We start from the raw sequence: 14264 nt of genomic DNA on the forward strand, positions 1-14264 counted from the left end.
TGTTAAAAAATAATTTTAATACATTTTAAAAACGAATTTTTTAAATAATGAAGAAATAAATATCTTTCTACCATTAAGGTGTTCTTCCACATACCGTGTGCTAACTGACTGTGCCACTGGAGCTACGGTATGGAATTAAGGCATTCTTTAGGTACCTGAAGCCCAGAATCATGAGGAATCTGTACATACACAAAAAACCCCAAAACACCAATAACCCCCCCAAGCAATATTTGTCTGCCATGTTACCAAGCAACACATTTAATCATGATGAGTGTGATGGTTTGCCCCGTGCCTGGGGGTGATTTCCACGGCCACCTAATTGAATCTTCATATCAGCCCTTGGGTGGAGTGCTATTTTCTCTGCTTTACAGTCGAGGAAACTGAGGCTCAGTGAGGAGATCAGTAGGTTATCCAGGCTCACCACTGAGAGAATGAGAGCTCAGACCCAAGTCTGTGATTGCTCTGTAATGCCATATTTCTGGGAAATTAAAGAAAAACAAAACCTGCATTCAAAAACAACCTTGAATATTATCTTTCCAAGTTTCATCATTTAAAAAAATGACAGCATCTAATTCACAGTCCAAAAACTGTAGCAGAGCACTGAACTGAAGATTTTGAACTAACCGTCAATTAGAAAGGAAATGGAAGTAAGAGAAAGAATTCAAATGGAAAAGATGGGAATAGCCGACTTTAGAATTAGGTATTTTATTTAACTCATCAAATAATACAAGTTATTCCAGGAAACAACAATCAAAATGTATTACTTGTACTAATGATATGTAGAGCCACATTTCCAAGAAATCTAATGAAAATAAATTACTTGGTGGAATACAGCAAATAAATAGATTTTTTTTTTTTTTTTTTTTTTTTTTTTTTTTACAAACAATAACCCTGTGAATATTAGAAAAAACATGTGAGGGTTCTGGGGAAGGTGCCACGCGGTGCTGGGGGAAAATGGAACTTGAAGCTAACGCCTGAATGAGATGTAGGAAACAGCAGCACGTCAACAAAAATTAGTAACAGACATTCTAACTGCTTTTCTCCATCTCCCCTGTTTTAGGAGTGACTTCTCCCATCCCCGCCGAGAGAGGCTCCAAGTACTGCTCCTGACACCCACAGCCTAAGTGATCCACATAATGTAATCGCACCATCATTAGGAACCATGAAATTGCAATTCCTCGGGGAAGGAGTGCGATCGCTCAGTTACACGGAGAAGAGCGATTAATTAGCCGATCTCAGTTTAATGTGACTATGTACTACACGAGTTCTAATCCCACTCTGGAGCAGCTCTCGGGCCTAATGAATTATCTCTAGGAAGCTGAGCTGGAGCCAGAAGACATCACTCAAAATGAAATAAGATAAAAAGCCGAAACTTTAACATGATATTGGGGAAAAGCTGTAGAAACCAAACGGGAGTCACCTAATTTTTCCTGATCCTGAAATGACACTACTAAGTATGAAATCTTATATTTAGACTCTATTTGAGGCAGCTTGATCCAAACTGACTCATTCATTCATACATTCCATAAGTGTTACCTTAAAGTGCAGTATTACTTTTCACAGAACGTGATGGGATGTTACTTTAGACCCATTTTGGGGCAGTTGCATCCTCAGACATCAGACAAAGCAGATCGAAGGCTGCAGGTGGAACCTCCGTGAGGGTGGCTTAGAAAACAGTTCTGAAATGGGGATGCCTTCTTCCTGGAAACCTCAGTGGATCAGGATTTTTACCTTTCCCAAGAGGATGATGTCTCTAAACCCAAACGTAGTTGGCACCCACCCTCCTTGGTACTGGCACCTTTGTACTGAGCTCCCAAATCCTAAACCTCACCTGAAACTCAAATGGATGGGTGCAGGTATTGAGGACTGGTCTTTGCACACCGTAAGACCTCGGCTCTCTGGCCGACTAGTCTTTCCATTTCACACCTTGCTTGGATTCCAAAGTAAATCTCTCTGGGTGCTTATACCTCTGTTCTGTATTGATGGGGCTGCTTTTAGACTGGGGCTTCATTTCTAGGGCAGAGCACCTAGGGAGAGGAATACATGGGAGAGAGACTGCCTTGCCCATGGTGGCTAAACCTACATGAGGGGACTGAAATCACTTTGGATGCCAGTCCAGCTCCCTTTTTAAGAAAAATGGGCTTGTGGTTCCAAGGCTGAGAGCTGGCACCACACACTGGTTTCTAAATCTCTGTCCTGGATTTTATCCAAGTGCATGTTCCTAACGTGCCTGTGAGCAGGAGGGGCAGGCGCAGTGTTCATGATCTAGTTTACCGATAGAGAACTAAATGCCCAAGAGGGTAGGTGGCTCACAGGCAGGACTGGCTACATAATTTTCAGGACCCACTACAAAATGAAAATGTGGGGCCCCTTGTTCAAATAGTAAGAAAACATGCTTTTTGCTTTCTTCCCCAGTCTCATTTTCAACTTGTCATGGTGTTTTAAATTTGCTAGTTAATGCCATTCCAAGTAAAGTCAAAATTTTAAATTATTAGCATGACTTTTACCATTCCTCTTTACATTGTGCAATGCCAGTTTTAAATGCAAATATCCGAATATTGCATGTGGAATTAGCAAAGCGGCACACTGTATTTCACGGTTCTCTCAGGAGGATGCCTTGACCTGGCCAGAAGAGACAAATGACTCCAGAAGGTTGAAAGAAGGGAGGGTCCTCTCAGGCATGGAGATGACCCCATGGGGTGCTCCCTAGACATGAGGGTTCTCCCGGGGGACTGCAGACCCCCACAGGCACCCTGGTGACTTGGGGAACACACGAACACTTGAACCCATCTTCTGGCTCCCTTTCCTGTGAGCTGCTGGGCCCACATGTTGTGCCCCAGGCCTAGGGCAGGAGGTTGAGCCAGGCATCCTCCCACAGGCTCCTGCCCCAACCCACAGCAGATGGGCAGCCCCCAGGGTCACTACAAATTTCGTACCAGGACACACGAGGTGCTGGATCTGGGGGTGCTAGGGGCTCACCCCCGCAGAGTCCTGCACTGAATGTGCCCCAGGCTGCCAGCGCAGGATGGGGACTGCTGCCACCATGCCCCACTCTGAGATGCTGTGGGGTGTGCTTGCTCCCCTCCCCCACAGGGTGTGCCTGTGCCAGGTTGGGGGCAGGTTGGCAGTGGTTGCTGGGTGGGAGGCAGGGAGGTAGAAGCTGAGTGCAGCTGGAGCTGGGGGGGCAGAGGGGCAAGCAGCTGAGAAGCAGATCCTGGACACAGGGAGATGGGAGGCTCCACCTCCCCAGTTCACAGTCCACTGTCCCATTGGACTTCACTTACAAAACCCAGTGACAAATATAAAATTATTAAGAATTTGAAGACAGTGACTGCAGAGCCTTATTTCCCAAGCGTGGGGCCCTTCTGGGCACAAAGCCCTGTGTACCTGTACCGGTCACACACCTGTGACACCAGCCCTGCATCCTGGACCACTTACAAGCTCAGCTTACCAAGTCTCCTGGTCTTCTAGAAGGTTCTACAAACCACCGGCTGCCATCTTAGCCTTTGGCTCTTACTTTGTTGGGAAGGTTCCCTCTGCACTGCCATGGAAGGCTGGGAGCTAGCAGAGACCTACCTTCCTGATTTTCTAGCCCAGCTTTCCCATTTTGTGGATGAGGAAACTGGGGTCTGGAGCAGGGTATGACTGGCATATAAGGCCACACATCTGGCCACTGGCACAGCAAGGTCTAGAGCCCCGAGACCTGAGGCCCAACTTGGCATGAAAGATGCCAGACTCTGGGAAAAGACCAGAGCCCCACTGGTATCCCTGCCACACTGTTCCTTGCTGTGACTGTACTCCAGCCACAGCCATCTGGACCCAGGAGTGGTGTCCGGGTTCCCCTCCAGTTCTAACTTGCACCCCCTTAGCATCAGTAGCCAACGCTCAGTGTCATGGTGGGGCTATGACAATTGTCATAGCCCACAGGGATAAAACTGAGGGGTTGTTTGTGACAGAGTCTTGCTCTGTTGCCCAGGCTGGAGTGCGGTGGCGCGATCTCGGCTCACTGCAACTTCAGCCTCCCAGGTTCAAGCGATTCTCCTGCCTCACCCTCTCGACTAGCAGGGACTACAGGCATGCGCCTCCATGCCCAGCTAATTTTTGTATTTTTGTAGAGACAGGATTTCACCATGTTGGCCAGGCTGGTCTCGAACTCCTGACCTCAAGTGATCTGCCTGCTTCGGCCTCTCAAAGTGCTGGGATTACAGGTGTGAGCCACTGTGCCCAGCCGAAAATTGAGTTTTTCTGTACGTGTCGGTTTAATAAAAAAGTAACTGGAGAACTTTAGCACCAAGAGTGTGAAGGCCAACACTACTGAGGAGACCCCCGGCTCTGTGGCTGGGCCACAGCCCTTCTGAGCCTGACGGGACGAAAGACCCAGCCTGGAGCTGCTTGGCAGTGGGTGGGGATGAGGCGGAGAGGATTCGAGACAAAAGTTCCAAACCCTGGTGCTGTTTGAAGCTCCACTTCCTGGTGCAGAGGAAAGGTGTCTTACTAGAGGCTGAAGGCATGGAATCTACTCCTGTACCTGGAACCAATCTGCTAGGTGACCTTCAGCAAATCTTGTCCCCTCTCTGAGCTCCCATTTCCCCATCTGAAAATCAACAGGTAGGCCACAGTGGCCCCCTAGGGCCCGCAAAGCTCAAACGTTTTATAAATCTGAGCTCCTGGTTGGCCCACCCCACCGCCAAGGTGGCTAGCACTGAGCTCAAGGAATGCCGATCCACGCTTCCTCATTTCAAAATGCTGCTCTTTCCAGCTCTGTGGGCTTCATCTCCCCCACAGAGGAGTTCAGAGAGGCCATCCAGAGGCGGAACATGCGGTTGCATTTGCTGGGATGCCCGGGCTCCTCTGTCCCTGAATGCCATGCACCCAGACATCAAAGTTTCTCTGCTGTCTGGGGGAGGATGGTGCGGGAGGAGGACCAAATCAGCCACGCGCCCCAATCTGGATTCTACTTCTATTTTCCCCTTTCCGCATGGGGGACAGAGAGAGGAGAAGAAGGGGAGAGAAGCCTTTGAAAATGTCTGCTGCTCCATTTCCTCCCTGTTCACTGCTCTCTGCTTAGCAATTCACCTTGCCGGCGGGCCCAGTGACACTCCCGTGGTGCACCTCTTAGCCACTCGGCAACTTTTTTCCCTTTTATGATATTTTGGGCTCCTGATTGCCTGCCAAGTCAAACCTTTAACATTTAATAAGCAGGGGGAAAAAAATCCTTCAAGTCAGCCCCGATCTAAACGGTCCCCATTCCTATTCCTGGCCTCTCCTAGGCCAGTCCTGGAAGTAGGACCAGTGCTGATGGGGACCTGCCCACCTGCAGGCAAGTGTCAGCCCTACTCAGCCTCAGCGGGGCTCCTTTGCTAATGCAGTCATGGGGACTGCAAGGAGGAATGAGCACACAGCATTGTCTACTTGGAGAGGATTTTGCCTGGCAATTCACAGTGATGGGGCATTCATCTTAGGGGGTAGCGTGGAAGGGGGCAGAGGCACAGGCATCACAATGTGATTTTGAGACCCCGAGAGTGACCTTGCCCGAGATTGGAGTCAGGATTCTGGAAATGAAAATAGTTTTCTGACTTGCAGTGCAGTGAGACTATCTTCCTTGTTTTCTTATCTGTCTTCTTCACCATGTGTCTTTGGGGCCTGGAACATAGTAGATGCTCAATAAATATTGACTGAATGAATGAATAAATCTGCTTACACCTCTCATGCTTCAAACAGGGAAAGGCTGGATTATTTAGAAGTCTTGTCGGGGACAATAATGAAGTCATTGAAGCCCTCTAGTTCTCACTCGAGTTTCTCCCTTCCTTTAGAAATGCAGTGTAGAGCTCTGGAGGGGTGGGTGTGGATGAATGAGAGAAGATGGGATTGAGCGGAGAGTCTCTGATGGCCAGTGTCCCCTCTGTGCCAAGACCCCTGGATGTGGCAGTGTGGGGAAGGTCTGCTCAGGGCAGGAAGAATCCATTTTGGGTCCTCCCCCAAATGCCAAATTGTAAGCTACATTGGATTTGGACTTCTTTCAGCCTCAGCAGGGCCAGAGGAGGGACACAAATTGCCTGCCCCCAGGGTTAGCTGTCCAAACTCCAACCCAGCCTCCCTGTTCTTTCTCAATCCTTCTCAGCCAGGGCATGGCCGTGGGACCTGCCAGGGGACCCTCGACCCATTATCTGCTCCTTGGCAGAGCCCATTCTCAGGCTCCCGTGTTTGCCTGCATGCAGCCCTGAGCCAGAACACAATCCTTAGAAGAACAGGGGCCTGGCCAGGCAGTGGGCTTGAGGGCAAGGCTGAAGGCAGCTGATACGGGGAAACCTCCAGGGAGCTGCTCCCAGGGAACCAAGCCCCTCTTTCCTTCTAACCCTTCTCCCAAAGACCATTAGGCTCCCTCACGTAGTGGGTCTGTCCTCCCCCAAACCCCAAATCTGCCCCCAGGAAATGGTCAGACAACTCACTCAGAGGGATCTGTGGCTGGTGGGACAGAAGCTGTCTAGGGAAAAATGAATCTGCATTTTTCCAGTGTTCCAGGGCAGAAATCACAGTACTGCATCTCTAGGGGTGGGGTTTCAGGCATCCACTGGCACGCAGGGTGTCACTGCGCAGGGGCCTGGCGTCCCTCAAAGGGTCAAGGTCTTGGCCACTTCCTGTGTCCAGAAGAGGTGCAAACACGGGAAGGGACAGTCTGGTCAGAGGCTCAGGGAGTGGGGCTGGCAGGCTTTGGTCTCTGCTGGTCTCCCAACCTGTGACTGATGCACCTCTGTTGAATTTTGCAACAGTCCCCATTCCCCAAGGAGGTGGTAAGTGCTAGCCATGTTCTCGGCTCCTCTTTTCTGATGGCGTAAGACAGGGGAGAGTAACGGGAAAATGTGGCACGGGATGCTGAAGTGCTTGTTGGCACTGGGGGTATAACAGGGCCCCCACAGGTGTCAGTCCAGGATGCCTCTATGGCCTGGGTCTTTGGCAGAACCTTCTGGGGAGAAGCTGGAGCGGGAGGATGTGTTCATTCTCAACTCTGTGGGGCCTTGTCACAAAAAAAACATTTCTCTCTAACTTAGGTGCTTTCCCTGGCAAAATAAGTGAAAAACAGAAAAGTTGCAGCAACGAAGTGGCACTGAGCTGGAGAGGGCCTGGGCTCCCCCAGGTATTGTCCCCTCCTGAACACACCTGGGGGAGGCCGGGGAAGTGGGAGGGGGAGAGGCGGCTGCGCTGAGCGGTGCTGGTCCTGCCCCCAGGAAAAGCCCTGGCAGTTCTCGGCGGAGCCGCGTGTGCAGCCGATCAATACGGCTTCGGAGCCGCTGAGCTATTATTCACGCCAAAGGGCCTTGTTTGGATGAAGGGAAGGGGGGGGGTGCGCGAGTTCATGGAATAACAGTCCAGAGCTCTGCTTCCTGGCGATCCCCCTCTCTGTGATGCCTGTGTTCTTTATGTAGCACGAGTAACGAGCGATTCGGGATGAGGAATCGCTTTCCCCACGGCACGCTGGGAGCCCAGGAGCCACGGCCACAGGGGTGTGTGACTGGGGCAGGGGGTCCTGGAGAGATGCACCCTGCCTTTCCCCATCTTTAGCTCCTCCTGAAGAAGGGTAGTGATGAGCTCAGGGGGGCCTACTTGCCCTTGCTATCCCCTGGTGCTGGGAAATCCGTCCATCCCTCACTTGTCCACCCTCTGCTACCCAACCCCCAACACATCATGCCCCGTCCTGCCATCTTGCTTTTGCCCGGCTCACCTCTGGTAAGCTGGCTCCTTCTTACTGTGCTGGAATCCCAATGGCGACGGGACCTCACTCCGCACTCCCTGCGTCTGACCTCATCCACAACAGGACACTAACCCTGGCTCAGTCACCCATTTCAGGAAGTCTTGGCTCCGGTGACACACTCTTCCTGCCTGGGCCTGGCTGCTCTCATCCATCTTGGGTGCAATACTTGTGGCTTCAGGAGCTTTTCTGAGCTGTCCACGTAGTCACCTGCCCTACTTAACAAAGACTGGCATCTGGTCTGAGAGCCACCTGACTGCTGACATTATGTGGCCAGCTTCTGGCAGCTGCCACTGGTCTGAGTCTGATGGGTCGCAGGCAAAGTGAAGCCACCAGAGTATTTCTCGGAGGCTAGTGTAGAGTTAGAGAGTTACAGCATAGGGTGAGGTCGAGTTTGAGCTAGTCTCAGGCAGGCCCTCAACCAGGGTCACTGGGAGTTGGACTGGCGATGGCTCATCACAGAGCGAGCCTGCCTTCCTTCCTTCCTTCCTTCCTCCCTCCCTCCCTCCTTCCTTCCTTCCTTCCTTCTTGGAAAAATGGCTCTGGGTACCTTTTCTGTTGAGGTGTGAAGTCCATCTCAAGGCGGACAGATTGTCATGTGGCTAATTTATCCTAGATTGAAAGGGAGGCTTGAGACCCTCCAAAGCCTAGCATGTCTGCTGTTCCTATGCCCATAGTAACCAAAGAGGCTTGAGGCCAGGTCTCACCTGGTTCATGTCTGCCAGGCAGGTACCTCCCACGCCACGGGTCCTGCAGGACTATCTGTCCTTGGGTGGGCGACGCTGAGAGATGCTACATTGAGCAAGGAACACGCACCATCTCTTCCCCTCACACCCATGGCGGAGCTACATAAGGGGCCTGGTCCCTCGGGGGATGGGAGAAAGGAACTTCCCATTCCCTGATATTGACCTAACACCCCTGCCCTGAAGTGTCAATGAACCAGGCCTCTGAGGGTGGCTTCCACGGTTATATAAACTCATCAAACAAACAGGCTAAGCAGACATACAGACATACAGACATACAGACAGCAGCCATAGCATGGAGAAGGCCACTGGCTTCTGATTTAGGATGAGGATGATGGGGCTCTCTCCTCCCTGGCCCTTCAAGCTCATGGCCCATGGAAAAGAAGAGCAAGTCGCAGAAAGGAAAAAGGACAGAAGGCCCACCCCAGCCAAGTGTCTCCCCGTAGAGTATTAGGGAACGAGCTCCAGTGGACTGCACGGAGATGCCCAAGACATACTCCGAATCAGACCCTTCCCAAACCAGCCGACCGGACACACATCTTCCTTTAAGACATCTCTACTGGCTCTCCCGCCTGCCCACATCCCTGCAACCACACACTCAGCCAAAGGGGAAGGCAAGTGGCCTGGAGACTAGGGACTCACAGTGGTTCCTTTGAAACCAGCGCTGACCACAACCAACCAACCAACAGAACTTGGCTCTGAACTTCCCCTCCACACACACGTTTCTCCCAGGAAAAGCCACCTCCACTCCCAAGCATGAAGTGCCTCACTAGGCGAGCAGTTCAAACCAAAGGGATGAGGAGATGATCACTTCTAGTCAATTCTCCACTACGTAGACAAACTGCTATAAATATTTATGATGGGAAATTTCATTATTTAAAAATTCTGCTCTAAATTTCCAGCTCACTCCACGAAGAACGCCTGCTGAACAGGTTGCAAATTAAGAACAATTATTTTTCTCTTCTGCATTTGAATATAACTTACAGCTAAAGTCATTTAAAGGGGTTAACATCAACCTTAATTAAATATTAAAGTGTGCCTGTACCTGCTGCTATTGTTACCCCTTCGAATAAGATATAACCTATTTTTGACAAGTTTTCATCTTTCTCTGTGGAAGACGCTACATGAAACCAAATCAGTGGCAAAGAGGAGAGTAATGAATAATCTATTTCATATTCCAACAGTACCCAGAGCTCGGAGTGGAAAAATATTCAGTCAGATGATGGCAAGAGGCTGCTGGGGTACCACATGACACAGCTAATGTTTAAATAATAATAATAAAAAAAAGCGATAAACAAATCATTAGCCCTTAACAGTTGTTTAATGCAATTTGTTAATGAACGTAATGGTGGGGACTAATAATGAAAGAAAATAAAAGCGTCTAAACAGGCGCCAAGTTGCTGGCAATGCGCAATTATTTCCTTGTCAAGTTTTTATGATTTAATGAGCCCCTCTGGGACTGACGGCTGTCAGTCAGTCGTGACTTTTTGACACCATTACAACTTCAAATACAGCAGCAGGCAGGCTGTTTTCCTCGGATTTGAAATACTGAAATGATCTGACAGTTTTAAAGAAAAGATGTGCAAAAAAAAAAAAAAAAAAGGAGAAAGAGAGGGAGAGAAAGACAGTTGCTTTTCCTTTCTTTCTTTTTTTTCCCCCTCCCTTCTTCTATGGGTTGATAATCTCTGGATGCTGTTTGGTAATGAAAACCCAATCACTGAGGTCATTATCTGATGAGGTTTTTGGAACAGGCAGGCTTTCTTCCCCCTCTTTATTTCTTTACTTAATGATAACCCTCAATGGGCTTGCCCCGCATGGGATGGCCAGAGCCGCACAATTTTGTTCACCATTAATTTCAGCCTTTGAAGCTCAGGGCTCAGAAGCAGTAGCAAAGCAAACCCCCCACCAAGCTGGTTCCAAAATAAGACAATCCAGCCTGCCTTAAACAGAATAGCAAATGGCCTCCCAGCCCAGGCCCGGCAGCTGACGTCAGGCCCCGCTGCATTTGCAGGCATTCGCCTTCAACATGGATCATTTAAAACTCTTTACAACTTAAGAGACTTTAATTAAATTGCTTTTGATTCTGGAGTGGGGTAGCATCCACTTTATTTATTCTGTCAGGGAAACTGTTTAGTCCGCATGAATTTTATATGGCAAGGGCTTCCTTCTCTTCTTCCTCCTCCACGTCTTCATCTTCCCCCCAACCACTCCCTTAAACATCATTTTTAACAAGGGCTCCCAACTTGAGAAATATTTGTCAAAGTCCACACACTAAGTACCTAGAACCTTTCACAGATCGAATTCTCTATCTGCTTCAAGTTTGTGGACGTTATTTCTTTCCCGGTGGGGCAGGGAAGGAGGGAAAGCAATTGGCCTCTGCTGGGGATCCCCTAAATCTTTTCTGCAGCGTCCATGAAGACCAGGAAGGAGTTGAGGGAACCTTCTGACCAGTTTCCTCACAAAGCACTCACCAGCCTGGCCTAGGTGGTTGCGCTCAAGGAGGTTTGATGGAGCTGTTAGGCCAAGGGTTATCTGTTCATATTCTTCCCACTCCCAAGGTTGAACTGGGGTAAAATCACAGTCAAGAGCAGATAAAGACATAGAACTTGAACGAAAAAAGCTATCGAGAGGTGAGCAATGGACTCCTCCTTTCTCATTTTGTCTACTTCAACACGAACGCCAGGATTCAGTGAAATATTTAGGAGGCGGCAAGTTTAGATGATCCGATCAACCTTGCTTGCTAGGTGGCCTTGGGAAGAGTCTGCTGCATTGTAGACGCGATGGCCGTGCGAAGTGCAGCTGGTAACTGGTTATACACTTTAGCTAATATCAACAGTTTCGAAGGAAGCCACCGGAGGGGCTGGTGTAATACTTGACGGCTATTCGTGTGTCGGAATGAGAAAAGGGTTGTTTGTTTGTTTCCTTGCTTTTTAATGGTTCTTAGATGTGGTTAGCATGTACAGCATTCCGTTATCAGAATACAAGATTCTTGCTGAGACGGAGCCCTTAAGCCGACAGGAAAATTAGCATAGCTTCCTGCTCCTTCTCTGTCCTGCTTCCCTCGGCCAAAATCCCACACCATCCCTCCGAAGTAAAGGCTGCAGCTTTATTTACACAATACTAAATGATTTATCTGAACACATGCAGGCCTTGGCCTGTTTCGATAAGTGCAATTTCTCTGGTGGATTCTGCCATTCTGCATCTCCTCTCTACACCATAATGGTTTTCTTCTGAGTTGTGAAAAATATCAAGCACTACATCCAGGTGATCTTGATCCATGGGCACAGGTGGTTAGCATTTTTGATGAAGAGAACAGGTTTGCTTTTCAAGGATTCAAAGCTTCTAATTATATTCCAAAGATAGTACGGACCAGTAAGTGCCTATGAGGTCTTGAGAAAAACACATTCTGCTTTGTGACTGGGGGGAAGCGACCTCAGCTTGGGCAACTTTTAAGCCTGATCACAAATGAGCTCATTTTGAACGCAATGCCTGGTTACCTCAGACAGAAAGAAATGAAAAGAAAAAAATCACAGAGCATATTAGAAGTTTGAATACATAGTGAATTCAGGAAAGGCTTGCTAACGTTTGTTAGCTAAAAAACCCAAGCTGTTCCTTTTGTAACAATCCACCATCCTCTATTCTTTTAAAGGAGGTTAGGGAACGTTTTCCGTGAAGTTTATCTCTGGTGGACCCTCCTATAGGACTCTCCCATATTTATAATCACATTTGAAATTTCACACTGATGGAGTCATGTTCTTGCTCTTACTGAAATATTCATGGTCTCTTTACATACTGGAATGGATGTGGAGAGAACCTTGTCAGACCTTTTGCATGTATGAGGACTGCTTTTGGCAGTGCAGATATTAAAACCGAAAGGATACAGAGATGCTTACACAGGTCAGGGAAGACGAGGTCACAATTAAATCCCGTGCCAGGGCTCACTTTGCCAGCAGATTCTGGGGAGTATGGGATTTGGGGAAGGCAAGGAAATATTTCCTGAAGCCAGTAATCAAAGTTGTGAACAGTGAATATTGGGCAGGCTCAGCAAAAATATTCTTGGGTTTTCAAAAAAAAATTATGCAATAGAAAAACAGGGAAAGTGCTAAGTCAATTTCCTGTACAACTGACATTAAATACCAACCTTTACAATGAAAGCACTCAAGCAGGTTGATGACCATATTCATGAGGCCTGGGTAGGAACAGGGCTGGCTTGCCGGACTGGGTCACTGACTCCATCCCCTGCTTTTTGCTGCCTTTTTATCCTCGGACATCACAGAAGAGCTTTTCAGCAACAAGAGGCGTGTGACAAACAGAAGCTCTCGTGACTGACTCATCATGTCCTCTCCCAAACCACGGCCCTTGACACGTCCAAAGGGCTAAGAGGAGTGTCACCGGGCTATTTTGGCTAGTTGATGACATTAGCAAAAAGGCAAATAAACATTCACCTTCCCGTCTAAAAAACGAATCTGGGTGAAGACAAACCTCGAAAAGGAAACCAACCCACATGCAAACAGGAATAGAAAATATTTTTACACTCTTTGCACTTCAGCCCAACAGCGGTGAGGGAGAGAGAGGGTCACCCGGGGTCTGTCAGTGCAACAGAATGATTCATGTGACCATTTTGTCTTAATTACTCAGAACAAGCTGTTGTTGCTGTTTATCAAGGGAGAGCAGATACATCAGTGTCTTCTGACAGAAAAAGTGATCGCCATCAGGATGGTGATGACCACGACGATCCCTAGGATGACGAGCAGGATGCGGTTCTGGATGATTCTAGGAGACAGCAAAGGAGAAAAAACACACACAGATAAGTGGAGGGCCTTCCCACAAATGCCGTCCGAGGCCAGGGTGGCTAATCAAACGGCAGCTTCGCAGGTGGGGGTGGGGAGCGTGTGCGTGCGTGTGCGTGCGCGTGTGTGTGTGTGTGAAGAGAGATCACGCAGCTTTCTGGTTCTACAAACGATCCACGAGAAAACGAAAGACTCCACACGATTGTCACGCTGCCCTCCGAGAAATGCTTACTGCAAAGCGAAGGCGAATCAAATGGCTCTCTGGGCTCAGAATACCATGTAGTCTCTTTAAGCGATCAAGAGCCCTTTGCGAGCTTCTCTTTTTAATTTAAAAGGTGAGACAAGCCTCATTTTTTTGCAGTGTTTCCTGTTAAAGTAAAAGACTCCAAGGAAACACATGTCAGTAAGGTACTTACCTGCATAAAAATACCTGGGGAAAAGTAAAAGAGAGACTAAGGAAGAAAAGGATGGAATTGAGAAGCAAGTGTCAAATGTGCAGCTTAGGCTGTGAAACCGTCATCTGTCACTGGGGCTCACGCTCCGTTACGCCAGGAGGAAACGTTACATTTGCTCCATAGCAAAAAAGATGGAAATGAGAAATATACAATGTACTCAAGGTGCCTGTTGTGCATCTGTTGCTGGGCCCTCACCTCCAGGGATTCCACCCTCCGTGGGATCTGGCTGGGCTGCGTGCTGATGGGGAACCAGCAACTCAGAAGGGGGACCAGAGTGGAGACACACGCTCCCAGATGCCTGCAGAGAGCTTCTGATGAGGTTGTTTCATAATTTGTTACCTCATTCGGAGAAAAGAGGTCGAACATCAGAGTGCTTTGTTGAGAGTTTCAAAGGGAACCTAGGTCAAACAGCCGTGCCCACGCTCGCTCTCACAGAGCCGCACGGAAATAGAGACATAGGCTGGCTGGCAGTCTAGCCAGCTATCTGTCCAGCTCAAAACCCCACGGCAAACCCCACCCAGCCCTCCTC

General features: G+C 48.7%; 1 protein-coding gene across 5 annotated transcripts in view; it reads right to left on the bottom strand.

The window, feature by feature from the left end:
• Positions 1 to 689: 689 nt before the first annotated feature.
• The window catches only part of VTI1A (vesicle transport through interaction with t-SNAREs 1A), a 380208-nt gene continuing 366633 nt past the window's right edge, over positions 690 to 14264 (bottom strand). For 4 of the 5 annotated variants that reach the window (XM_017944318.3, XM_017944325.3, XM_017944317.3 and 1 more), the window contains one exon: positions 690 to 13263. In XM_017944318.3, coding sequence (XP_017799807.1) covers positions 13170 to 13263 — 94 coding nt within the window. In that variant the 3' untranslated portion in view covers positions 690 to 13169. The remainder of the gene's footprint in view (positions 13264 to 14264) is intronic. The other variant, XM_021944074.2, reaches the window with a different exon arrangement.

This window comes from Papio anubis, chromosome 11, assembly GCF_008728515.1.
Source record: "Papio anubis isolate 15944 chromosome 11, Panubis1.0, whole genome shotgun sequence".
Classification (NCBI taxonomy): Eukaryota; Metazoa; Chordata; class Mammalia; order Primates; family Cercopithecidae; genus Papio; species Papio anubis.